The sequence below is a fragment of the Orussus abietinus genome, unplaced genomic scaffold (assembly GCF_000612105.2).
Source record: "Orussus abietinus isolate OABI.00-Male unplaced genomic scaffold, Oabi_2.0 scaffold258, whole genome shotgun sequence".
Lineage (NCBI taxonomy): Eukaryota > Metazoa > Arthropoda > Insecta > Hymenoptera > Orussidae > Orussus > Orussus abietinus.
Genome location: NW_019394414.1, coordinates 48,575 through 73,441, shown reverse-complemented (window position 1 = coordinate 73,441; position 24,867 = coordinate 48,575). Strand labels below are relative to the sequence as shown.

General features: G+C 40.2%; 2 protein-coding genes across 8 annotated transcripts; both read right to left on the bottom strand.

The window, feature by feature from the left end:
- Nucleotides 1–7,060: 7,060 nt before the first annotated feature.
- LOC105702694 lies at nt 7,061–15,003 on the bottom strand. Its single transcript, XM_023432240.1, has 3 exons — nt 14,404–15,003; nt 11,425–11,556; nt 7,061–7,871 (listed from the first exon to the last, which is right to left on the bottom strand). The coding sequence occupies exons 1-3, from the start codon at nt 14,584–14,586 to the stop codon at nt 7,668–7,670; spliced, it is 519 nt and encodes a 172-aa protein (XP_023288008.1). The 5' UTR covers nt 14,587–15,003; the 3' UTR covers nt 7,061–7,667.
- Nucleotides 15,004–15,689: 686 nt separating this feature from the next.
- LOC105702695 (autophagy-related protein 9A) lies at nt 15,690–24,684 on the bottom strand. Of its 7 annotated transcripts, none has more exons than XM_023432238.1 (8): nt 24,630–24,684; nt 23,885–24,551; nt 23,075–23,394; nt 22,538–23,004; nt 22,270–22,454; nt 19,811–20,758; nt 18,044–18,415; nt 17,085–17,237 (listed from the first exon to the last, which is right to left on the bottom strand). In XM_023432238.1, the coding sequence occupies exons 2-8, from the start codon at nt 23,936–23,938 to the stop codon at nt 17,085–17,087; spliced, it is 2,499 nt and encodes an 832-aa protein (XP_023288006.1). In that variant the 5' UTR covers nt 23,939–24,551; nt 24,630–24,684. The 7 variants fall into 7 exon arrangements, with proteins under 7 accessions (XP_012285875.1, XP_012285874.1, XP_012285873.1 ...); XM_023432237.1 differs by having other exon boundaries at nt 23,885–24,095; nt 24,168–24,677; XM_012430448.1 differs by having other exon boundaries at nt 23,885–23,993; nt 24,168–24,677.
- Between the last annotated feature and the right edge of the window lie 183 nt (nt 24,685–24,867).

The window sequence follows — 24,867 nt, the reverse complement described above, 5'->3', positions numbered from 1 at the left end:
GGAGGCTATGAGGAAGGTCTTGACACCCATGAAATTGGAATTGTTTAAAAATTTGTTCATAGGTATTTTTCAAATTTCTTTATTAGAAATTAAATTTCATGACGGTCAGAACCTTCTTTATGGCCTCCATATTCACGATGTAAAGTTTGAAACGATTCGGTACACACATTTCGGAGAAAACTTCCATGAAGGATCTACCCCTCGGATGCCACTTTCATATCCCCTTAAGTTGATGACAAACATTCTTTAACATTTTTAACATCTCCTACCAGCAAGTTCAGCAAACTCTGCGGTGATGAACTACCCATGACGACTTGAAAAAAAGAAATGGATCTTGTTAAGTCGTCCACCTAAACCTGCAAAGGGGCACAAAAGAACAGACAAAACAGAACATTGCAAAAAATCCAGGAAGTCTGAGATTAGACAGCGAATAAGTTACTAGAAGTCAAGAATATTAATGGTACATCGATCTGGTTAAATTTACTGAATTGATATTTTTCATATCACTAAGTACGCAAAAATATATTTAAATGTAGACTCGACAAAATGTAATCAAAATGATTGTTCGCCGTCTTTTCCCGGTCAATCCTGACAAAATGACATAGAAAAAAAATAGGAGAGACAACGTGGCCAAAAAATGGATGGCTGTCCGTTCGAAAGAACGAAAGGCCATCGTAGTTGCCCTCTTCTTAAGGGGCCGCTTCGGCATATAGCCTCTTCGACTCTTGCAGTCTCTTCGGGCAGAGCCCCCTACGTCTCGAACGCTTGGCAATCCCCTGCTTTTTCGGATTAAAAAAGAAAAAAAAAGAATCACTCCGCGAGCAGATCCAAAAGCTAGCAAAACGACAATCTGCGATTCGAGAATGCGCAGTCCGTACGTATTGCACATTTATCCGGATTCCCAAGCGCAGTCTAATTAATTTCAATCCTGAAAGAAGATTTTCATAATCGCGGGCGTCGGGAAAGTACCCTGAGCGAATAATTTACTTTTCAGAGTGAAATGAATTACTCGCGACAATTCAGACGTTTCTTGAACAAGAAATTTCATGGTTCCAATGAAATTGATTTTGTAAGAATCACGGTTGCGATCCAAACAATGACCAGATAATATCAAGCGGAAGCGACTTTGCGAAAAGAATTTTATATCCGAAATTAGTCTCGGCGTATTCGAAATATTAGTGAGAAATATATCACAAGAATTTCTTTATTTCTGGAAAGTAATTCTTACCCTCGGCGTAGAACCCCGGACGCAAGACGGACATCCTCCGCACTCCCGGGAGCGCGAACGATGAAAAAGTATCCCAGGTTCAGGATCTCCTCCCAACCCCCCGGGAAGAGATCCTGCCCTGGCCCTGCCTGCTTACATCTAGACATTCACTCCAAACAACTATCCTACCTCCCTAGCTACATCTAAAAGAGCAATCACATTCGTTCCAACACACTCACTCCACGGTTCTCTCGCATTCCACCCGGGGGCAAATAGCCTATTCCTAGAGAGCACATCCCGGGATGTCTCCGACCCCCGAGTTCAATTTTTGTTCACATACACATTATCGATTGCCATCACCGGTTGAATTTAAATAAATTATAGAAATACCCGCAATCGGAACACGGATGGCAATCGAAGGATTTTGCAAAATATTTATTTACCGCGTCTCCTGGCCCCGACCCGTTCGAGTCGCTCCTGGAGGAGTCGACGGGCGAGGGCCAGCAAAGGCCGCGGCCACAGAAAAAGGCACTTACCGTTGACGAAGCTGAAAAAATCCTAAGCTGATTAATTTTGACATAGCTAAAACGAGCTAATGACTCTACTTGACCTCGATACTTCAAAATTTCAAGAATAGAGACAGGCCAAGCCCAGCTCGCACTACGGCCCCAGGGTAGTGGAAGGCTTGACCGAAAAATGCTGAAATTCCTGAAGCCGTTCCCCTCGTCCAGGCGGCGACTCTAAGACGCAAGCACATCGAAGTGCCACCTCGACTCGGGTGCGGCTCCTCGCGAAACCCTTCTCCCGCATCGTTTTGGAATTAAGCGATGAAACTCCGCGAAACCGATGGCCCCGAAGTCGGAGGGTCGTCCGACTTCCCGGCGCTCGACGAAAGATCGCGAATCGAGATCTACCGCGGACCCGGGAGAAGTCTAACCCTGCTCTAAATTCATAGACAAAAAATCAAAGCAAATTCGCGCGGCCACTCGCGAGTCGGCGAGAGTTCCTCCCGTCGACTCGCGGTCCCTCGAATATACCGGGAAACATACAATCGGCCTTCGTGCCGGTACGAACCTTTTGTCCTGCGACATGAGAAGGCCGAAGGAACGAAATTTCAAAACTCACCGACGGGACGTTTCGTCTTGTTCGTGCGGTACTCCCCCAGGAGATCCCTTCCGAAGAAGACCTGGGGTTTCTGGCCTCTGCTCCATCTGCCTCCGCCCCGAAGATGGCTTTGGCTGCATTTCGTCTCCGCTTCCGCTATCTCTGCCTTCGCTGCTTCCGCTTCCTCTTCCTTCTGGTGCCGTTGGATGCAGACGATTGGACGATATTTTATCCTTGGCACTCGCGACCCGTAATCACTGCGACGCCCTGACCGTTTTCACTTCGCGTCTCCTGCGCGGCCACACGGAAACTGCGCGTGCCCTCCTCCGTTATGTACGGAGTCGACCCTGAATCTCTTCGCGAATAAGAATACCGTCGGTCAATGAAATATATTACGCGCCGCGTTGGTTTAAACTCGGAACGTAGCAAGTAATACGACCATCACATCCTTCATCATTTTCTAAACGACTCATGGCGTCTTAGCACGGCCGCTTCTCCGGGGCAACTGCCGGTCCGCCGGGCATGCCGTGACGCGTGGTCGCGACCCGGCTCTCGGATTGGTCGAAGCCGTCCAATGTTGGACCGCCGAGCGGGTCCGGCACGACAAAGAACGGCTTCGCCCAATCCGAGAGCCGTGTCGCGACCACGCGTCAAGGCCTGCCCGGCGGACCGGCAGTTGTCCCGGAGAAGCTGCCGTGCTAAGACGTCGTGAGTCGTTTAGAAAATGATGAAGGACGTGATGGTCGTATTACTTGCTACGTTCCGAGTTTAAACCAACGCGGCGCGTAATATATTTCATTGACCGACGGTATTCTTATTCGCGAAGAGGTTCAGGGTCGACTCCGTACATAACGGAGGAGGGCACGCGCAGTTTCCGTGTGGCCGCGCAGGGGACGCGAAGTGAAAACGGTCAGGGCGTCGCAGTGATTACGGGTCGCGAGTGCCAAGGATAAAATATCGTCCAATCGTCTGCATCCAACGGCACCAGAAGGAAGAGGAAGCGGAAGCAGCGAAGGCAGAGATAGCGGAAGCGGAGACGAAATGCAGCCAAAGCCATCTTCGGGGCGGAGGCAGATGGAGCAGAGGCCAGAAACCCCAGGTCTTCTTCGGAAGGGATCTCCTGGGGGAGTACCGCGCGAACAAGACGAAACGTCCCGTCGGTGAGTTTTGAAATTTCGTTCCTTCGGCCTTCTCATGTCGCAGGACAAAAGGTTCGTACCGGCACGAAGGCCGATTGTATGTTTCCCGGTATATTCGAGGGACCGCGAGTCGACGGGAGGAACTCTCGCCGACTCGCGAGTGGCCGCGCGAATTTGCTTTGATTTTTTGTCTATGAATTTAGAGCAGGGTTAGACTTCTCCCGGGTCCGCGGTAGATCTCGATTCGTGATCTTTCGTCGAGCGCCGGGAAGTCGGACGACCCTCCGACTTCGGGGCCATCGGTTTCGCGGTGTTTCATCGCTTAATTCCAAAACGATGCGGGAGAAGGGTTTCGCGAGGAGCCGCACCCGAGTCGAGGTGGCACTTCGATGTGTTTGCGTCTTAGAGTCGCCGCCTGGACGAGGGGAACGGCTTCAGGAATTTCAGCATTTTTCGGTCAAGCCTTCCACTACCCTGGGGCCGTAGTGCGAGCTGGGCTTGGCCTGTCTCTATTCTTGAAATTTTGAAGTATCGAGGTCAAGTATAGTCATTAGCTCGTTTTAGCTATGTCAAAATTAATCAGCTTAGGATTTTTTCAGCTTCGTCAACGGTAAGTGCCTTTTTCTGTGGCCGCGGCCTTTGCTGGCCCTCGCCCTTCGACTCCTCCAGGAGCGACTCGAACGGGTCGGGGCCAGGAGACGCGGTAAATAAATATTTTGCAAAATCCTTCGATTGCCATCCGAGTTCTGAGTGCGGGTATTTCTATAATTTATTTAAATTCAACCGGTGATGGCAATCGATAATGTGTATGTGAACAAAAATTGAACTCGGGGGTCGGAGACATCCCGGGATGTGCTCTCTAGGAATAGGCTATTTGCCCCCGGGTGGAATGCGAGAGAACCGTGGAGTGAGTGTGTTGGAACGAATGTGATTGCTCTTTTAGATGTAGCTAGGGAGGTAGGATAGTTGTTTGGAGTGAATGTCTAGATGTAAGCAGGCAGGGCCAGGGCAGGATCTCTTCCCGGGGGGTTGGGAGGAGATCCTGAACCTGGGATACTTTTTCATCGTTCGCGCTCCCGGGAGTGCGGAGGATGTCCGTCTTGCGTCCGGGGTTCTACGCCGAGGGTAAGAATTACTTTCCAGAAATAAAGAAATTCTTGTGATATATTTCTCACTAATATTTCGAATACGCTGAGACCAATTTCGGATATAAAATTCTTTTCGCAAAGTCCCCAAAGTACTCCCCAACGCCCGCGATTATGGAAATCTTCTTTCAGGATTGAAATTAATTAGACCGCGCTTGGCAATCCGGATAAATGTGCAATACGTACGGACTGCGCATCCTCGGATCGCAGGTCGTCGTTTTGCTAGCTTTTGGATCTGCTTGCGGAGTGATTTTTTTTTTTTAATCCGAAAAATCAGGGGATTGCCAAGCGTTCGAGACGTAGGGGGCTCTGCCCGAAGAGACTGCAAGAGTCGAAGAGGCTATATGCCGAAGCGGCCCCTTAAGAAGAGGGCAACTACGATGGCCTTTCGTTCTTTCGAACGGACAGCCATCCATTTTTTGGCCACGTTGTCTCTCCTATTTTTTTTCTATGTCATTTTGTCAGGATTGACCGGGAAAAGACGGCGAACAATCATTTTGATTACATTTTGTCGAGTCTACATTTAAATATATTTTTGCGTACTTAGTGATATGAAAAATATCAATTCGGTGAATTTAACCAGATCGATGTACCATTAATATTCTTGACTTCTAGTAACTTATTCGCTGTCTAATCTCAGAATTCCTGGATTTTTTGCAATGTTCTGTTTTGTCTGTTCTTTTGTGCCCCTTTGCAGATTTAGGTGGACGTCTTAACAAGATCCATTTCTTTTTTTCAAGTCGTCATGGGTAGTTCATCACCGCAGAGTTTGCTGAACTTGCTGGTAAGAGATGTTAAAAGTTGTTGAAGGATGGTTGTTATCACAGAGATGAGGAAGAAGCAGGGATGAGGAGGATCCCTGAGTTTAGCCGTCACTGGGGGGTATAAGGTGCCCGCGTGCAATCTCCCAACTCTTCTCTGGTTCTATACCCTGAGCGAAAAAATTTACTTTTTAGGTGAAGTTAATTACTTGCGGCAATCTAATTGTTTCTTGCTAAAGAAAATTCTTGGCTACAGCAACATTGATTTTGTAGCAATCATCAGGGTTGCAACCCAAATGATGGCTAGTTAATGTCAAGCAAACATGATTTTGCAGAAATAATTTCACGTACAAACTTGGTCTCAGATATTGAAGGTATTAAGGTGATATGAAAGTGTGATATATACATAAAAAAAAGTCAAAATATTTATAAAACTTTTCTCCAAACTGGGTGCACCGAATTAACTGAAACTTTAACACCGGATTATGGAGACCCTAAGGAATAACGCGCTGTTCATGAAATTTCTTTTTTCGAAAAGAATGTTGTACTTATCTCGGACAAGAATCGAAAACAGACATTTTTTTTTTGAAAGTGAAATTTCGTGGCCAGTGCGTTCTTCCTTAGAGCCCCCATAATCACGTGTTAAAGTTTTAGATAATTCGGTGCACCCAGTTTGGAGAAAAGTTTTATAAATATTTTGACTGTTTGATATGTATATATCACACTTTCATATCACCTTAACTCTTTGCACTCCTTTGTCGAGTGTGACTCGACATCAGCACTGGACATCTCAATAATTCGGAGTGCAAAGGGTTAAGATGATATAAAAGGGTCATTGTGTAAATATAAAACATCAAAATATTTATAAAACTTTTCTCCAAACAAGCTGCACTGAATTATTTGGAACTTGAGCACCTGACTATTGAGGCCCTAACGAAGAACGTGGTGCTCATGAAATTTAATTTATCATTAAAAAATATGTCTCCTTCGTTCTAGTTTGGGATGAATAAACAATTTCTTCTTAAATGAAATTTCATCAGCATCGCTTTCCTTCTTAGCACCTCCATAATCACGTGCTGGAGTTTCAAATGATTCGGTGAACCCAGTTTGGAGAAAAGTTTTATAAATATTTTTACATTTTATATACATAGAATGACCCTTTCGTATCACCTTAATGAAAGTAACATCACACACTGCATAGATGTTGTATTGAACTCAAACAACTTGGTAGTTGAAATAAAAGAAATTATTGCTGGCAAATAAATATTGTTCGAAGTTGCTGCAAGAACGAGTTCATCGGTAACCATTAGAAGTTTAAGAAAAGCATCAGACATACTATTAATTCCATTAAATCCTGGTTTGTTACAAGAATATTATTCATTCTTTCAAAGTTTTTTCCTCTTCGAAGTCAATCAACTTTTCATTTAAACATGCTTATGCATAAAAAATGCAACAATAATGAGTCAAACAGGCTTGGTGAAGCTGAACATAAGAAAATTGAGTATCATTTGCGATTTCCTTTAATTTCATTCGACCTTATTTTGTTGGTAGTAGCCAATAATGTTAAATTTGATACAAAAATTTCTTTTTTCCTTTGGAGTGATTTTTTCGCTCAGGACAAAATCGACGCCGTGCTGATAACAGTCCTCCTGTGCACTGATATGTTATGAGATATGAACATATCAACGTGTCCGTCAGTTGTTCGTATCAATACCAAATGCCTTTGACGATAGATACAAACTTCGTACTTATGTAATCTTATAATATTACAAATGTAAGGAAAGGAACGTTCTAATTGAAATTGTTTATTACCCGAATGAGGTTCCACTAATATTAAAGAAATAAGCGCAAACAATGAAACTAATTGAACGATTGCTTTCCATATATTTATTTTCTAGGGATACAGGATATTATGTTAAACAAGCGTAGTAATAAGACCTACGTCCGTTTTAATTTTTTACTTTACTACGTGCATACTTTTGTATAGTCGTACACAGCGTATCGTATTAAAAATATATCGGTTCTCTTTGTATAAATATAAATCTGGCGAAACCGAACATTGAAGTACCTTTTGTACGCTGTTAGGTTTATAAGTTATAGGAGATTTATAAAAAGCGTTTCAATAATATTAAACATCGAGACTTAAATGATGCGATTGCTACTTAAGTATTTACATGGATCGTCCGTGGACTTTCATGAGACAATAAATTGAGTGTTTGTCCATTATCGAAGGAAATAAATCTTTCAGGAGTGTCTGGAAAACGTTTCCTTCAAAAGAAATCTGTTTCTATCTAATTAGTAGACATCAGGCTCACATGTTCAGACTTATACCTGGTAGAATCCGATGTGAGCTTGCTACATGTTGCTCCATACTTTCATTTTCTGCTAAGACCCAGTAACATATTTTACAATATTTCTGGCAGTGGAATTTCACATGCGTAGACAGGGACAACAATGTGGCAATTGGCTCCTGGCAAAAATTGCATTCGTATCCTAGGACTCGTTTCTCAGGAATCTGTGGATATTCAAGGAGAAACTTTGTATCATTAAAAATCATTATGTACATTAAATAATTATTTTGATTACGTATAGGGTGAATATTATATAAACAAGTCATAGTCTCTAAATGTCTACCTAATATCGATCACGTATTATTTTTTCCTCTTTTTATTAATCTTCTTCACGTTATGATTTTCCCTTAAGGTGAAGTGAAACCCCCTTCAAATCAGTCGATTCGAATACAACACTTTTTTTTAAAGGTATTAGACCAAACTGTCCGAAACTTTGACACATCACTCCTGATCATCTAAGAATTGTCTTGACACATTCAAAATTTGGATTTAAAAAAAAAAATTGTTTAACTCAGCCCAGACCAGAACCAAAATGGCGTAAAGCTCTCATATTTCGATCAATATACAATTATCGAAGGCTCTGATATGAGAAACAAAAGGGTTAGGACAATTTTACGACAATTTAGAACACTCTGGTAATCGATAAACTCGCATTTGAACGGGATGAAGGCAAAAAAAGTGTTGTATGCGCCTCTATGCTAAAACGATGGTAATACGAGGTCTCGGAGAGAAAATTTAATTGACCTGGAAATCATAGATGGCGCAGGGGGTCCTCTACAGTCAATTAGGGCCCCAGAAAGCATGAATCCAGAGGATTTCTGGAATTTTACTTCGATTTCTTTATAATTAATGTACGAAAACGACAGGTGAAGGATGGATTTGGTACAATACCCAATATAATTCGACACAACTGTCAATATAAAAACGAACGTCGGCAACGTAGGTATTTAGAAAAGTCTTCTCTATCGACGTCGATCAAGTCCCTCGACTTGTTTCATTTCACCTTAAAACATTACTGAAAGTCGGGCGTTGGGTTTTCCATTTTTTATTTACTTCCTATTGATTTCATATGTCAAATCATCTGTTTAATGATCTATTCATGTTTATACCTCGTTTATCGCGGTCAACAATGTTTGCTTTCTTTAAATGATTACGAAGACTTAATTCCTGAATAAATATCGATGACATTAAAAGTTCCAGTTTTTTAATTACACGAACTGATTGTCTAAAATCATACTAAAAGGTAGCTGATGAAAAAATCTCTATTACTCCGCATATGGCAGCTGTTATCTATTTTTGTCACTAGACAAAACAAACACCTTCGCTCTAATCAACGTCCCGTTAGATAATAACTCGTCAGATAATAAAGAATGTAATTTTTGTGTCCCAGCCGTATGCCTTGTAAATTTATACACTGTTATCAGTCGTCATTCGCGAGAAGTTCCTAGATTCACATAAAGTCGAGTATAATCTCTTGATAACTGCCACAATATAGAATAAAAATGATATGTAATTTTACAATACTGCTCGTTGACAAATGTATCCAAAATCTTCTCGGATACTTCGCGAAATAATTGACATACATTTATACTATAAGTAATTACTATTTCAATATTGTACAATTTCAAATGAATATCAAATTTCGCGACGAATTATTATTCTCTATTGAAATCGATAATAAAGTAGCAACGAGAAACCGATTGCTCTATTTAAATTCTCTAACCAGCATTTTATGATCCATCAAAAATCACGAATAAATAATGATAAAAAACGACATTGTCTCCGGAATATATTTAACCGACCTTTTGATATCAGCACGAACCCGGAGAGCGATATCGTCAAAGTAGTTCCCCGACAATTCAAAATTATCTATTCCCGGTTAAATTGATCTCGAAGTTGGCCATAATTGATGGATTCGTAGAAATAAACCCATGTTGTACATATGAGCCGTTCGAAAAAAAATGAGTTAATGGTGATCTTAGTAAGTTATAGATATCCTCTTTTTATATTTATAATCATACATTCAATGGAGCACGATATCTTGATAAAGTAATCAAAAGAATTTTAGCTATAAAATGTTATCACAAAAATATTTTTTTTGAAAGTGGTATAAGTGCACTTTTGGAAAAAAATTAGTTAATGGTAATTTTAGTAAGATATAGATATCCCTTTTTTATATTTATAATCATACATTCAATGGAGTACGATTTCTTGATAAAGTAATCAAAAGAATTTTAGCTATAAAATGTTATCGCAAAAATATTTTTTTTTGAAAGTGTAATAAGTCCATTTGGTGCTAAAAAATCGTTTATTTTGTTTACCAATTTGAATAATTATTATTGCATAATAAAATTTAACAGGTTTGTAGTGTTAAGAACATCATCCGAATTGATTGACGTTTGCCAATATTTTTTAATTAATTAAAACGCAAACCCTTAAATATCTCGATACATGAAAAAATGAACTTATATCACTTTCAAAAATAACGGCTCATATTTTGTTTTCATATACAAATTATAAATACTACTAGAACGTCGACAGGTTTATAATACTGTAATAAATACCACAAAACAGTGATAACGTTAAAAGATACAATATAAATAAATAAGAAATCTATTTTCATTCGCGATAAAATGTCTTAACTGGGTAGCCCGATACTTCGCAGGAAAAAAACAACGCATCATGGAGCCTATTTACAGACCACATAATTTACAGACATAATGTCTTAATTTCCGATGGGCTCGAAGGCGAACCGAAATTTCAAACACGTATAAACTAAGTTTGACAAATCGTAAATTGTCATAAAAATTTTACCCAAATCGTGTCTCCATTGCCTTTAGTCGAAATGAGGGACCGAAATTTTAAACCCATATAAACTAATTTTGGCAAATCTTTAATTGTCGTAAAAATTGTATCAAAATCGTGTCTCCACTGCCCTTTGTTGATACGAGGAACCTACATTTCAAACCCGTATAAATTAATTTTAGAAAATCGTGAATTGTCATAAAAATTTTACTCAAATCGTGCCTAAACTGCCCTTGGTCGAAATGAGGAACCGAAATTTCAAACCCATATATACTAATTTTGGGAAATCGTGAATTGTAAACATTTTATCAAAATCGTGTCTCCACTGCCCTTTGTTGATACGAGGAACCTACATTTCAAACCCGTATAAATTAATTTTGGAAAATCGTGAATTGTCATACAAATTTTACCCAAATCGTGCCTCAACTGCCCTTGGTCGAAATGAGGAACCGAAATTTCAAACCCATATTAACTAATTTTGTCAAATCGTGAATTATCGTAAAAATGTTATAAAAATCGTGTCTCCACTGCCATTAGTCGAAACGAGGAACCGAAATTTTAAACCCATATAAACTAATTTTGGCAAATCTTGAATTGTCGTAGAAAATGTACCAAAATCGTGTCTCCACTACCCTTAGTCGAAATGAGGAACCTAAATTTCAAACCCGCATAAATTAATTTTGGAAAATCGTGAATCGTCATACAAACTTTACCCAAATCGTGCCTCCACTGCCCTTAATCGAAATGAGGAATCGAAATTTCAAACCCATATATACTAATTTTGGAAAATCGTGAATTGTACAAATGTTATCAAAATCGTGTCTCCACTGCCCTTAGTCGAAACGAGGAACCGAATTTTCAAACCCGTTCAAACTAATTTTGTCAAATCTTGAATTATCGTAGAAATTTTACCAAAATCGCGTCTCCACTGCCGCCATGTTCCCCCTTAGTCGAAATGACAGTATACTGTGGCATCTTCGAATTCGTACTCTGTTTCCGGCGAAGCTGGATCGGCAGCACGATGGGCCGTCTTCGCTCGACGAACTGAAAAGCGAAGAGTTACCTTTATGCCCAACCTCGGAGTAAAACAGCCGAAACCGCGGTGTGTGGGTCCGAAAGTATCCAGACGCGCAGCTCGCGTTTAATTCTAAAAAATGGGGAAAAACGATGCCTCAATAGAGTCGCATCTCGAGCAATTGATTCGTTCTCTGGTAATCGGACATACGTTTAAACGGTATTTCCTATTCGGAATTAAATTCCTCTGATTTTCAGTTTCTTGTAAGCCTGATTGCGCAATGGCTGCTCTTTATCGGCTTATCTATCGGTAGTTCCCCCTGCGGCCGCTGGCGGTGCCGAAGTCGCGATTACAATTTCTGAGAACGGCTCCTGAGAAAAATCTGACTTTCGAATGATATGGGCCATTTTTAAATGAATACATTTTCGAGGTTCTCGCAATCCCAATTTTACCAATCCTGATTGAATTCAAAAGATGTTGAAAAGAATTTAAAAGAGGCCGCGTTCAGTATTGCGGGATTATTCTTGATATTGGCTTGAAATTGAAATTTATAGTGTCGGGAGACTTTAAGCCAATACAATGTTTTCCAAATAACGATACGTCACACATTAATGAGAGATTTGGAGGGTATGAAAATTCGTTTGGCAGAACGCAGCCTAGTTTTTTTTTTGCATCGTTTCATGTTTGTTAAGGATGGTTTTAATAGAGGCCCTAATAGCACAAACAAAATATGTGTCTTATATTTTTTATATATTTAACAAATATCGTACAAATCGATCCCGAAATTAATCATCGATTCCAGCTGATCGGCAGAAAAACCAAGTGCAATTTTCAAGCTTTCCGAATCCCAGAGTTTGTATAAATCCTATATAATGTCTCCGCTTTCATTATTCTCTTCATAGGGATATTTAATATCTTTTTCTATTTTAAAATCAAATGGAAAGATTTTTTCCAAGGATGGCGATTAAAATGATATTTGCTTTTCCATTTTTCAAACAACGTCCGCGTAAAATTAGAGCTGAGGTGAACATATGTGTACGTTTAACAATTACACGCCTTTTAAATATTTAAAGTCCATAATAGTGGTCAGTTATAAAGAAATTCAACGTACACCTTTGTATCACATTTTGCAGTGGAGACCTCGCTTTTCATACCACATTTTGGCATAATATAAAGCTCTTCCTGCTATCGCCACTGGCGCCAAATTTGAAATTGCAAGTTTCTCAATTCTACGTTTCTACTCTTTGCCCTCGAAGCTTTTATCAGTCGAAATGCCGATAACGTTGGACAGAATTCAGACGAGTTTTAGCAGCACAATTCAGTCGCGCAACTATTGCATACAGTACATTGTATATAATTCCCCATAACTGTACGCAGCTATTTAGTCATACAATTGAGGCCGCAGTAAAAAATCCCCGCGATTAGTCCCCGTGATTCAGTTGCAATTATCTTTCGCATTATATGCGTCATACACGTTGACAATTTTTAACAGCACAATTCAGTTGCATTATAAACAACTCAGCACTGCTGAATTATTCCAACATGAGCAGGGCGTTGACAAGTTTCCATATTATCTAAACGTGTGTTAAATCAAACGATTATCTAAACGTGTGTTAAATTAAACGATTATCTAAACGTGTGGAATTATAATCGATTATCTAAACGTGTGTTAAATTAAACGATTATCTAAACGTGTGAAATTAAACGATTATCTAAACGTGTGTTAAATCAAACGATTATCTAAACGTGTGTTAAATTAAACGATTATCTAAACGTGTGGAATTATAAACGATTATCTAAACGTGTGGAATTATAAACGATTATCTAAACGTGTGAAATTAAACGATTAACTAAACGTGTGAGATTAAACGATTATCTAAACGTGTGAAATTAAACGATTATCTAAACGTGTGAAATTAAACGATTATCTAAACGTGTGTTAAATTAAACGATTATCTAAACGCGTGTTAAATTAAACGATTATCTGTGAAATTAAACGATTATCTAAACGTATGAAATTAAACGATTATGTAAACGTATGTTGAATTAAACGATTATCTAAACGTGTGTTAAATTAAACGGTTATCTAAACGTGTGAATTTAAACAATTATCTAAACGTGTGTTAAATTAAACGATTATCTAAACGTGTGTTAAAGTAAACGATTATCTAAACGTATATCAAAGTAAACGCACAACTCATTGTAACCGAGGATTACCTAACAACCTCAGTTAACAAACCGAAATTGGTAGAATCGAGTTTAAGACTCGGAGTACAAATAATTAACATTAACTGATATAAATCTCGAAATTACAAGTATACACATTCATTATTAAATTCTGCTATCTTTATGAGAAACAATAAATTGCAAATAGAGTATGCAGATAAGCGACCATAGCTCTCGTCGCAAGATATCATTAACAAAACCTTTCAAAGAAATAACTTTCTATCGGGTACGATACGTGGCGAATTGTTAACTTCTTTGAATATAATGGCTACTAAGTAACAATACAACCAATCAGCGTCAAGGAAACACGACCAACAATTACATTTCATATCATCGATCTCTTTTCGCGACTATATTGATAAGGGATCACCCAAGACAATTCCTTCTCCGCATCTTTTTTTTTCTTTTTTTCTTCATTAGATTAAATGAGTATAATATAGTACCGACTACCTGTCGCATTCATCTCTAATTTCACTATTGAGTAGCGTATCTTGTTCCGCAGGCTCTTAAACAAAAACAAAAAAAGAGACTACCTGTAGCTTGAAAGGTTCAAAGAATTTCATGAAGAAAGGAAACTAAGCAAGAAAGATCCAAGTAATTTCAAAGAGAAGAAAGAAATGTTGCACGAACGTTATCGGAAGTTCTTGTACCTTTCTTTGACATTGCATCGGCCTACGCATGTCGTAGATGAAATCCTTCTTTGTCATCTTCTCGCTGACATTTCTAATGCAACGCAAATTGTATTTCGTCACATCTCCGGCCGCCGTATTTGCAGGAATTTTTTCCATATTTCGAAACAAAAGCCAGTTATCGGTGACAACAGACGCTCGCATAGTTGCCTGTACTTTGTCTCCTTCTTTAAATCAAATTTCTCTGGATTCCGTGAACATATATGTCACTGTTATCAACAAATTTCCGAAGATGGCACTTCATTTTGCTCCGAAATATCAAATAACATCGCCGACGATAACTATTCCATAAGAAAACATAACGCGAAATAAAACTGTACGTATATTAAACAAAGTACAAATTAAGTAAACGAAGCGAGAACATTACGGTCATTACTTAACCATTAACAATTACTTGAAATTCTCCTAACCTTCTAACATTCCAGTTTCTTCATATAAATTTAGTTAACCGGAAATATATATTCTTCGCAAATATTCTTATGAAGTTACGTCCTACCTTTAGATCTATATTAAGGTGAAGTGAAACACGTCGAGGAACTTGATCGACATCGATAAAGAACATTTTTCTAAATGCCTGCGTTGCCGACGTTCGTTTTTTTATATTGACAGCTGTGTCGAGTTATATTGGATATTGTACCAAATGGCATACCCCATCTGTCGTTTTCGTACAATAAATATCAAGAAATCGAAGTAAAACTCCAGAAATCATGCCCAACCCCAGATTCATGCTTTCTGGGGCCCTAATTGACTGCAGAGGGACCCCCTGCGCCATCTGTGATTTCCAGGTCAATTTAATTTTCCCTCCGAGACCTCGTATTCCCATCGTTTTAGCATAGAAGCGCATACAACACTTTTTTTTTACCTTTATCTCGTTCAAATGCGAGTTTATCGATTACTAGAGTGTTCTAAATTGTCGTAAAATTGTCCCGACCTTTTCGTTTCTCATATCAGAGCCATCGATAATTGTATATTGATCGAAATATGAGAGCTCGACGCCATTTTGGTTCTGATCTTGGTTGAGTTAAAAAATTTTGTCCAAAAATCCAAATTTTGAAAGTGTCAGGACAATTCTTAGATAATCAGGAGCGATGTGTCAAAGTTTCGAACAGTTTGTTCTAATACCCTTAAAAAAAAGTGTTGTATTCGAATCGACTGATTTGCAGGGGGTTTCACTTCACCTTAAAACTGTAAATCTAATCCTTAGATCTAATTACTTGCGGCGCGAGAGGGCAATAATTGGCAGTGACTATTACAAAACGAATTTATTCATCCTATAACCTTAAAGGTACACGTAACTCTTAAGTGTAAGATTAGTTCATCCGTGGATCACATTGATACAAGATTTGTCTAGCGATAAGCCTCGCGGTTACAAATAATTACTAGATGTCAATTCGAAGATGGTTAAATCGGTGAGTGTCCTTCTCCTAATAAAGTAACAATTCGCTCCGACACTTGTAACGATCGGAACTTCCAAGATTGCACACAACTAAGGAGTTAAATAAAAACTATAAATCCCTCGATAAAAAAATCTCAGGACGAGCCACGTCATAACAACGAGACTCTTGTTATATCGGTACTTCTGGCCCGGTAAAACAGTCGAGAAGATTACACTTCGTATGCAACGTTTACCTATCACGCTGCACAGCCGTGAGAATAAATAATTAGTTTACTTAAGCAAGACGTCGTTATGTATCCTAAGGCATAGCTTCAATTTTGTATGACTAGAGAATTGTGGCATTGAAAAGTAGTTTTAAACATTAAGAAGCGCCGAGCTCGCGTGGACAGCCGTTGAGGTTGATACAATCTTTGTCTTGTCGCATCCGCCGGTAGAGAAACAATAACATCTCGACAATTTTTATTATTACAATTAGCCTGCCGAATTTACAGTGCTCGTTTAACCCTGTGAGTCCCAGACCAAACGACAATTTCGAAATCAATTTGACGTCGAGTCTTCGATCGCTCCGAGCTTGGAATCATTTTTGCATACAACTCGTACACATCCATCGACCCTTACAAATTTGAAACGTAAGACAACCACTAAAAAAAACCTAAGAATATATTATCTCCAACGGTACACTGTTAATTTCCCGTAGAGAGTACGAATTTGTACGATTTTAATATTTTTTAGCCACATCATCCGTTGCCGTCGGTTTTTGCGATGGACATTTTCACATTTGGAAACCAAGAATGTCCATCGGCAGGTTCGAGTGCTCCGTGAATGTTTAAATGACGTCAGGACTGAGAGGGTTAACTTATGCGGCTCGCGTTAACGTCTGGATCGGTTAAAAATATTTTGTGTAGTGAACAGTCGAAGGGGGATTCCCCTTCGGAACGCAAGTCCTTAGTATAGATTTTTTCTTTCTTTCCTGTTCAAGAGAAACGAACGGACCCTGCAGGTAGGCCCTAGTTATGGAGCATAGGCATCATTAGTGTTAATTTACAAAACACGACTGAAAGCGATCTGAAGTACCTTCCAGCATGAAAGAACAGCGTTTCACCTAGCTCCCGTCAAGCCTCGAGAGTCGTGTTAAATGAGTCAGAAAGTCATCCTCGTAAAAGTAGATAAAAATATGTTTATTTTAAAAAGATCATCATTACGCAAATAAGCTAACCGTTAGCTAGATGAACGTCTAAACGTAGTGCTAGGATTCCCTGGTGGTTCTGATCGACGAGTCTTGATGCAATAATAAAGGAGCCCTCTCCTGTCTGACTTCGGGAAGAGTAGCTAATTCTTCGACGGGACTTCGCTGCCATATACTTCTTGTGGCCATCTCTTGATAGCCACGTCTTTTTACCTGGAATTAGGATTAATGGTTCGATTACTCATTTATTACACATCCATGTAGCAAAAATCATCCTTATCTCCTTAGACATTAAGGTGAAGTGAAACACGTCGAGGAACTTGAGCGACGTCGATAAAGGAGATTTTTCTAAATGCCTACGTTGCCGACGTTCGTTTTTATATTGACAGCTGTGTCGAAGTATATTGCATATTGTACCAAATGGCACACTCCACCTGTCGTTTTCGTACAATAAATATCAAGAAATCGAAGTAAAACTCCAGAAATCCTCTGGATTCATGCTTTCTGGGGCCCTAATTGACTGCAGAGGGACACCCTGCGCCATCTGTGAGTTCCAGGTCAATTACATTTTCACTCCGAGACCTCGTATTCCCATCGTTTTAGCATAGAAGCGCATACAACACTTTTTTACCTTTATCCCGTTCAATTGCGAGTTTATCGATTACAAAAGTGTTCTAAATTGTTGTAAAATTGTCCTGACCCTTTCGTTTCACATATCAGAGCTTTCGATAACTGTATATTGATCGAAAATATGAGAGCTTGACGCCATTTTGGTGACGACATATAGTACAATACCCGATATAATTCGACACGGCTGCCGATATAAATATGAATTTCGGCAACGTAGGTATTTAAAAGAATCTTTTTTACCAGAAACTGGTCGATCAAATTTCTCAACCTGTTTCACTTCACCTTAAAGTCGTAGAAAAAGCTACATAACAATTAATAAACTGTCACTTATGAACCCCCTCAATGTTTTTTCATGCATTCATTCAGGAAATGTAAATGAATAGCCTTACTTGTCTATGATGAAGCTCGTGCAGGTACAATGTAGATAAGGACATATCGGCAGCAGTAAATTCTATGGGAACGGTCAGATCGCTTGACAATTCGTGTCCAGACCCAAAGACCGAAGCACCAAGGGATTGATTAGACATTCCCTGTTGCAGCCCGTACAGCAGGCCCTTGTCATTGAACAAAGTTCCTTCGGCTTTTCTCATGCCGCGTCGAACAGTTCGAGAAAGACTATCGGATCTTGTACTGGAGATTTGCTCGGGGGTAACATCAGTATTAGAAGTTCCTGGCTCATTATTGAAAACGTGGCTCATGCTCGGCACGCTCACATGATGTACTTGCGTACTGCGAATTATGCTAGACACTAAATCGTTGTACTGAAACGCAAAAACAAATATGAATATCCACTTAACTCGTCCATTACAAACTACCTTAAAAACGATCTTACTAAAGTTTCAAAAATATGATGGGTCAATTACAGAGATTCACTCAACCCCATTTACAATATCGTGTGAAAGACGTGGTATATCAATCGAGCCAAACGTGAACAAAACATGTGAGAGACGTGGTATATCAATCGGGCTAAACGTAAATAAAACGTATGAGAGACGTGTGAGACTTTGAACGTTCAGCCAAACCGTGAAATGGCCCAATGTATGACCGACATTTTTCTTGTTTATGGCACGCACTATTGGAATTTCAATCGTAAGGCAAGGGGTTAAGGAGAAAAGCTAATTTCATGGTATTTTTATAAATTAACATTTTCGGCAATATCCAAAACACCGACATATCGCTTAACAAAAAAATAGCGAATGACTAAGGTGTTTAAGTAAATTAAGTTCACTGGATAATAAATTAGTTGCCGAACCCTCTTAACTCGGTATTAATATTCCAATTTTGGTTTAATACAAAGTTATGAATACTATATCGACGCTGCGGTTATGCAAAGAGTATTCCAAAGTTCTCCCAGATATAATATCGAAACTCTTCCAATTTTAGATGTACACGGTCTTCTTTTTCTTAACCCTCGATGACGAAAGCTAAAAGCTTGTTCAAGTCATTTATAATGAAGGCTTTTAGACAGAATTAAGAGGATATGAAAGAGTCAGCCTATATATATATACTCTCAGGTATATATATATATATATCTGAGAAGTCAAATCGTTGGAGAAAGTATTCTCCGAATTGGGTGTACCGATTCGTTTTCGATGTTTTACGCTTCTTGGAGGCTTAGAATCGGAAATAAACAGTTTCCAGACCTAGCTCGAACAACTTGGAATACTGTATAAATGGAATATTACAGAGTCAGGTGGGAAAAATGTGGCAAACACTTTCACCAACGATTGTAAGAGAATGCTGGCTTGTTCTGCGGCTAACGCGTGTTTGTAGAGCAAAAATTTAGTTGCAGCTAAATGTCACAGATGGCGACGTTGGTCCGTCAAAATATAAACAGTCATGAATTCATGGGATCTCGGCAGTTTTACGTCGATCTTTTTATCATTACTTTACCGAAATAACATATAGAACCCTTCAGTTAGTATAATTCTCAACGTAAACTGTAAAAAACCAACATAAATATAAATGTCGGTAACGGGACGCGCCAGCTTATGTTACCGCTTGATTATTCAAAACGGCATTCCCACCAAAAAGGGTTTAGATGAATTTTACATTATCGACGTCGGTTAAATTTCTTAGCGCCTTTCATATCCTCTTAAACTCTGTAACATTTACAAAAGATCGGTAAAAATAGAAGATACAGGTGCAAGACTTACCCCAGGTCCTAAACCGGATAAACTATTTAGGCTTGTGAACAGGGGATTAATATCACAGGGAACTGCATTAACCTCCTTCTTGGCCCTTTCTCTCAACGCAGTGACGAAATCCTCCGCGTGACTCGGGGGTTTCCACTCCGGATTAGTCAAGGTAAAGTGTATCAAGGAGAGTTCCGTCTTCCCATCCTCAGCCTGCGTGTACTGATTCGACATGGGCACGTGGAGTTTCTCTTGATCGATCCCATAGTAGTTATCGAACCCAGCTGACCGATCGTCAACTGGACTCTGAGCGACAGTTTGCCACATGGGATTACCATGCTTGCGCACGTCCATTTGAGCAAAACTACACACATCTCCAACACCCGTGACTTCAATGGTGAAGTTGCGGTAAAAGTCAACAATGTCTAAGGACCTTTGCCTCATGCGAAAGCAGAGAATATACGGAGTCAACAGGGGCGACACCAGTTCCTCTAGGAGGTGGACTGCCCTGTACTGGAACAATTGAGCTACCTGGGCTCTGGTGGATTGTGTGTGGGCGTGACCTCGCCAGCTATCGGGCCTGTAGTGCGTATGAGCAAGGACGGCCGTCAACAGCGTCTCGGGGCACCAAACCAAATTTTCATCCGGTATGAATGCCCTAGCTCCTGCCACCAAAGCACCGAGAATAGTCATCAAAGTCAACACGTGTTCCACTGTCAACACATCTTCATCGTAGACTGTCAGAATCAGCAGCACCGCCAGGATGCTGCCTGCCACGAAGGCTACATTCTTGGCGATTACGGTTACGACGGGGGACGTGAATATACTCATGTATTTCGATGCAGGTTGATAGGCGCGATTAAGTCTAGCGTTCAATTCGTGATCGAGTTCGTTAAAGTGTCGGAGGTACAGGCGACCGTAAAGAGACCACATTCGAGTACCCAAGGTGCCAGGTTCTCTCTTTATTATCTGAGAAAATGAAACGGTATCATTTACCTATACAACCGACCTCTCGGGTGAAGATCCAATAAAGCCAGGTCGGAGTATTGAATTTTGACGTCAAACGCGAGAAAATCCCGTGAAATTCCCAACCATCATTCGGCTACATTTTTCACATTTTCGTCGAAATATGACCGTAATAATCAGTGGATGCATAAAATACGTCAGCCGGCCCGTGTTTGCGTTGACATTGTGTCCACTGTCGAATTATCGCCTTAGAATCCAAACCTCGTTAACGGGTCCATTTTCGGAGATCATCTCATTTTGCAGTGCACAATCTGCAATAAACTGATCGGTTGACACTTTTCGTTAACACCTAGGGTCTTCGTATCGTACTCTTCAGTGGAAAATGTAATTCGCTTCGTAGAATACCGATTGGGATTTTTATGCGATTTCTTAATCTCTGACATCAAAATTCAATATGGCTAACCTGACTTTACTGGGCCCTCAGCACTTTCCGTCCTACGGGTGATTATAGTCACTCATCATCGCACGATCGCTGTCCTATGGTTGACTATAGTCACCCATCATTATACAGCTGTTCTATGGGTGACTATAGTCACGTATCGTTGTATGCTCGCTGTTAAAATTTCGCATTGATTCATAACTTTAGTTGAATTTTTTTACTTTTCACTTTTTGATTACGGTAATCTTTTGTCGGCCCGTACTAAAGCGCTGTATACGCGATTCGCGTACCCGCACAGCGAAAAGTATGGCCATATGGAAAGAGTTAACCAGTTAAGGTGAAGTGAAACACATCGAGGAACTTGATCGACGTCGATCAAGAAGATTTTTCTAAATACCTACGTTGTCGACGTTCGTTTTTATATTGACAGCTGTATCAAATTATATTGGGTATTGTAGCAAATGGCATACTCCACCTGTCGTTTTCGTACGATAAATATCAAGAAATCGAAGTAAAACTCCAGAAATCCTCTGGATTCATGCTTTCTGGGGCCCTAATTGACTGCAAAGGGACCCCCTGCGCCATCTGTGATTTCCAGGTCAATTAAATTTTCACTCCGAGGCCTCGTATTACCATCGTTTTAGCATAGAAGCACATGCAACACTTTTTTTGCCTTTAGCCCGTTCAAAGGCGAGTTTATCGATTACCAAAGTGTTCTAAATTGTTGTAAAATTGTCCTGACCCTTTCATCTCACATATCAGAGCTTTCGATAACTGTATATTGATCGAAATATGAGAGCTTGACGCCATTTTGGTCCTGGTCTGGGCTAAGTTAAACAATTTTGTCCAAAAATCCAAATTTTGAATGTGTCAGGACAATTAGATGATCAGGAGTGAAGTGTAAAAATTTCGGGCAGATTGGTTTAATACCCTTAAAAAAAGTGTTGTATTCGAATCGACTAATTTGAAGGGGATATCACTTCACCTTAACTGCAGAATTTAACAAAATGCAGTTTTGGTTTGACGTGTATATTCCTCAAACGCGGTTAACTGATTAAGAACAAGTTGCACTCACCTCGCCGTAGTGAAAGAACGAGTACAAAATCTGCCACAGCAAGATCAAAGGGCAGAGTACAAAGTTTGCGATTCCCACCCACAATATGTGCTTGGATAACACTCGGGCTAGTTCTTGCCTTTTATTTAATTTCTTGTAGTCCTCTTTGAGATGCCAATTGTTTTCGAAAGGCGACCATGGACCCCCTGTGGATAAAAGGATATACTTTCTAGTGATTCTGGCGAACGATCGGAGATCATTTAACTTATGCAAGGATTAAAAGTCTCACAGAACAGAAGTAGCTCCATGTTGTATTTCAAGCCTCGGGTCATAAAGATGATTTCACCGATAACGGGAAACTTCAATCTCACTGGTATCAACGACTTGTTAATCATGGCAACCATATAATTTTTAAATCGTAATATCCTATGGTATATATCCAACTCTGTGAGCTCTCGCTTATGAATGCACATCTCTTGTTCCTTTTGAACCTCGATCACTTTTTTCTGGACCTCGTGCCAGGTAAGATTGTCCAAATCGCAGTCGTCAATTTTGAGGGCGACGTTAAAGAACAACTTAATGTCCCAGAATTGGGTAAGGTGGTACAAGACTTTGACGAAACGTAAAATCCAGAATATCACAGCCACTGTTATGCACATCCACGTAACCAAATTCATCGATGCTATACAAGTACCTGCTGATAAAATGGCATCGCTTAACGATGTTTTGTGCGACGTGTTATTTGTTACGTTGTTCCTGCAAAGGAGACGAATTATTATCAGTGTTTTGATTACATCCTGAAGTAGACAAGTGTTGATAGTCTTACTTGAACAGCACTGAGTAGTCGACACAGTTAAATAAAAAAGTTGAGAAGGTGACCACGAAGATAAATTGACCGAGCTCGAGGAATTCCTGTATCATCATGCAGGCAAAACCATGTTTCTGATGGTAATGGTACATTCTCGTGAAGAATGAGTCTAAATCTTCTATATGGTTCCATCGTGCTTTGTTCCCTTCTGGCACTACATGAATCATCACCCCCGATTCCTGAGGTGTTTCTTCGCCATCTTCGTCGCTATCTTCTCCCCCGCCGCCCTCCGTGTAGAGCTCCAATTGTTGGTAGCTGCCATCCAGCACAGAGGTCATCTGTGGTAATAATTCATATGTTACAAGCGATATCATTTACAAAAACTACAAATATACTACATAAATAAGTAAAATTAAAAGCATAAAATCCAGTGAACTTCCACGCTCTATATAAAAAGTACGATATTCTCGATAGGCAAATTATAATTGTATATTCCACTACGAAGAGATGCACAGACCTTGTTACACGGAACAAAGAGTAAAAGATATTCAACATACTTCTGGAAGCATAACAAACTGAAATTGAATAATCTTATCGAACTAGATGCTAAAGAGAAATAATGCTTCGGACCTAGATAAATTCAAAGGCACTCAATCTATTTCCATTTTGCATTTCACGATCACTTCTTACGACAAATAAATTGCAATCGAATCGAATTCAAGCTTAAGATATGAAACATCCGAGCACGTAAAAGAACGGTGTACAAGTGGCATGCACGTGATACGATAAAACTAAGAAAAAAAACCCATTCGACGAGCGGAGCCTTACCGTTTTAGCTCTGCGGTTCAACTCCACACAGGTAATGACGGTATCTCGTTTCATTCTTTCATGTCACTAAATGTAATTAACTACTGGTCTGTGGTCGTACGCCGAACATCTAAAATGCATGGCACAGGGCACTGAATACGGTGACAAATAGCTCGTCTCATCGAGACTCATCGAGACCCATCAAACGACCCCTTGCACCTCCCCGATGACTCTAAATGGAAGGTAGAGCTGCGATATCTAAGTCGAGTCGAACAGGGGGCCGACGCGAGAGCAACTGACGTACCTTTTGTCTTTATCATCGCGTGGAGCGATCGTGCGAGGATCCCCAGACGTGTGTCAAAGACAAAGGCACTCTGGACGGCCCTCGCAGGGGATGACACTCTTTACCAGGAACGCGTTCCTTGTCGAGTGACGTCTCCGGCGGTTAACCTGTTCGGCGAGCATTACTCCCTAGGTTCGCGGACTCGGGGCGAATAGACGGTCTCGAGAGGCCAGAATTGCGCGGCGCAGCAAAATGACACGGGTGTTTGCTGGTACAGCTGATTTCCATAAACAAAGCGTCTCGTTCCTACCTTCGATCCTCGTGCCTTGCCTCCTGCCCCGCGAGCTCGTCCACTCTTTTTATCTCGCTCGTACGATCGCCTGCAAACTCCCACTCACATATTGGCTGCGGGACATGCGATTATTTACTGCTAATTTAGACATTTAATTGTTAAAAGTGTCGAGGTTGTTGCGTGCGTCTCACCATTTTAGCGAGAAGTTTTTCTTTCCTTTTTTCGCCTCTCACATTTCGGTCCCCCACATAACGCGCGGCTGATTCGCGAACTTCTAGGCGAGGACTTTGAGCGCAGTTGGTAAAACAGGTTCCTACGAGGAAAACGGTAAAGCAGTTGGTAAACAGGTTCCTCCCTGGTTCCTCTTACGAGTAAAGCGGTAAGAATAGAGCAGGGTGACGTGGACAGGTGGCGCGAGTATTCAAATCC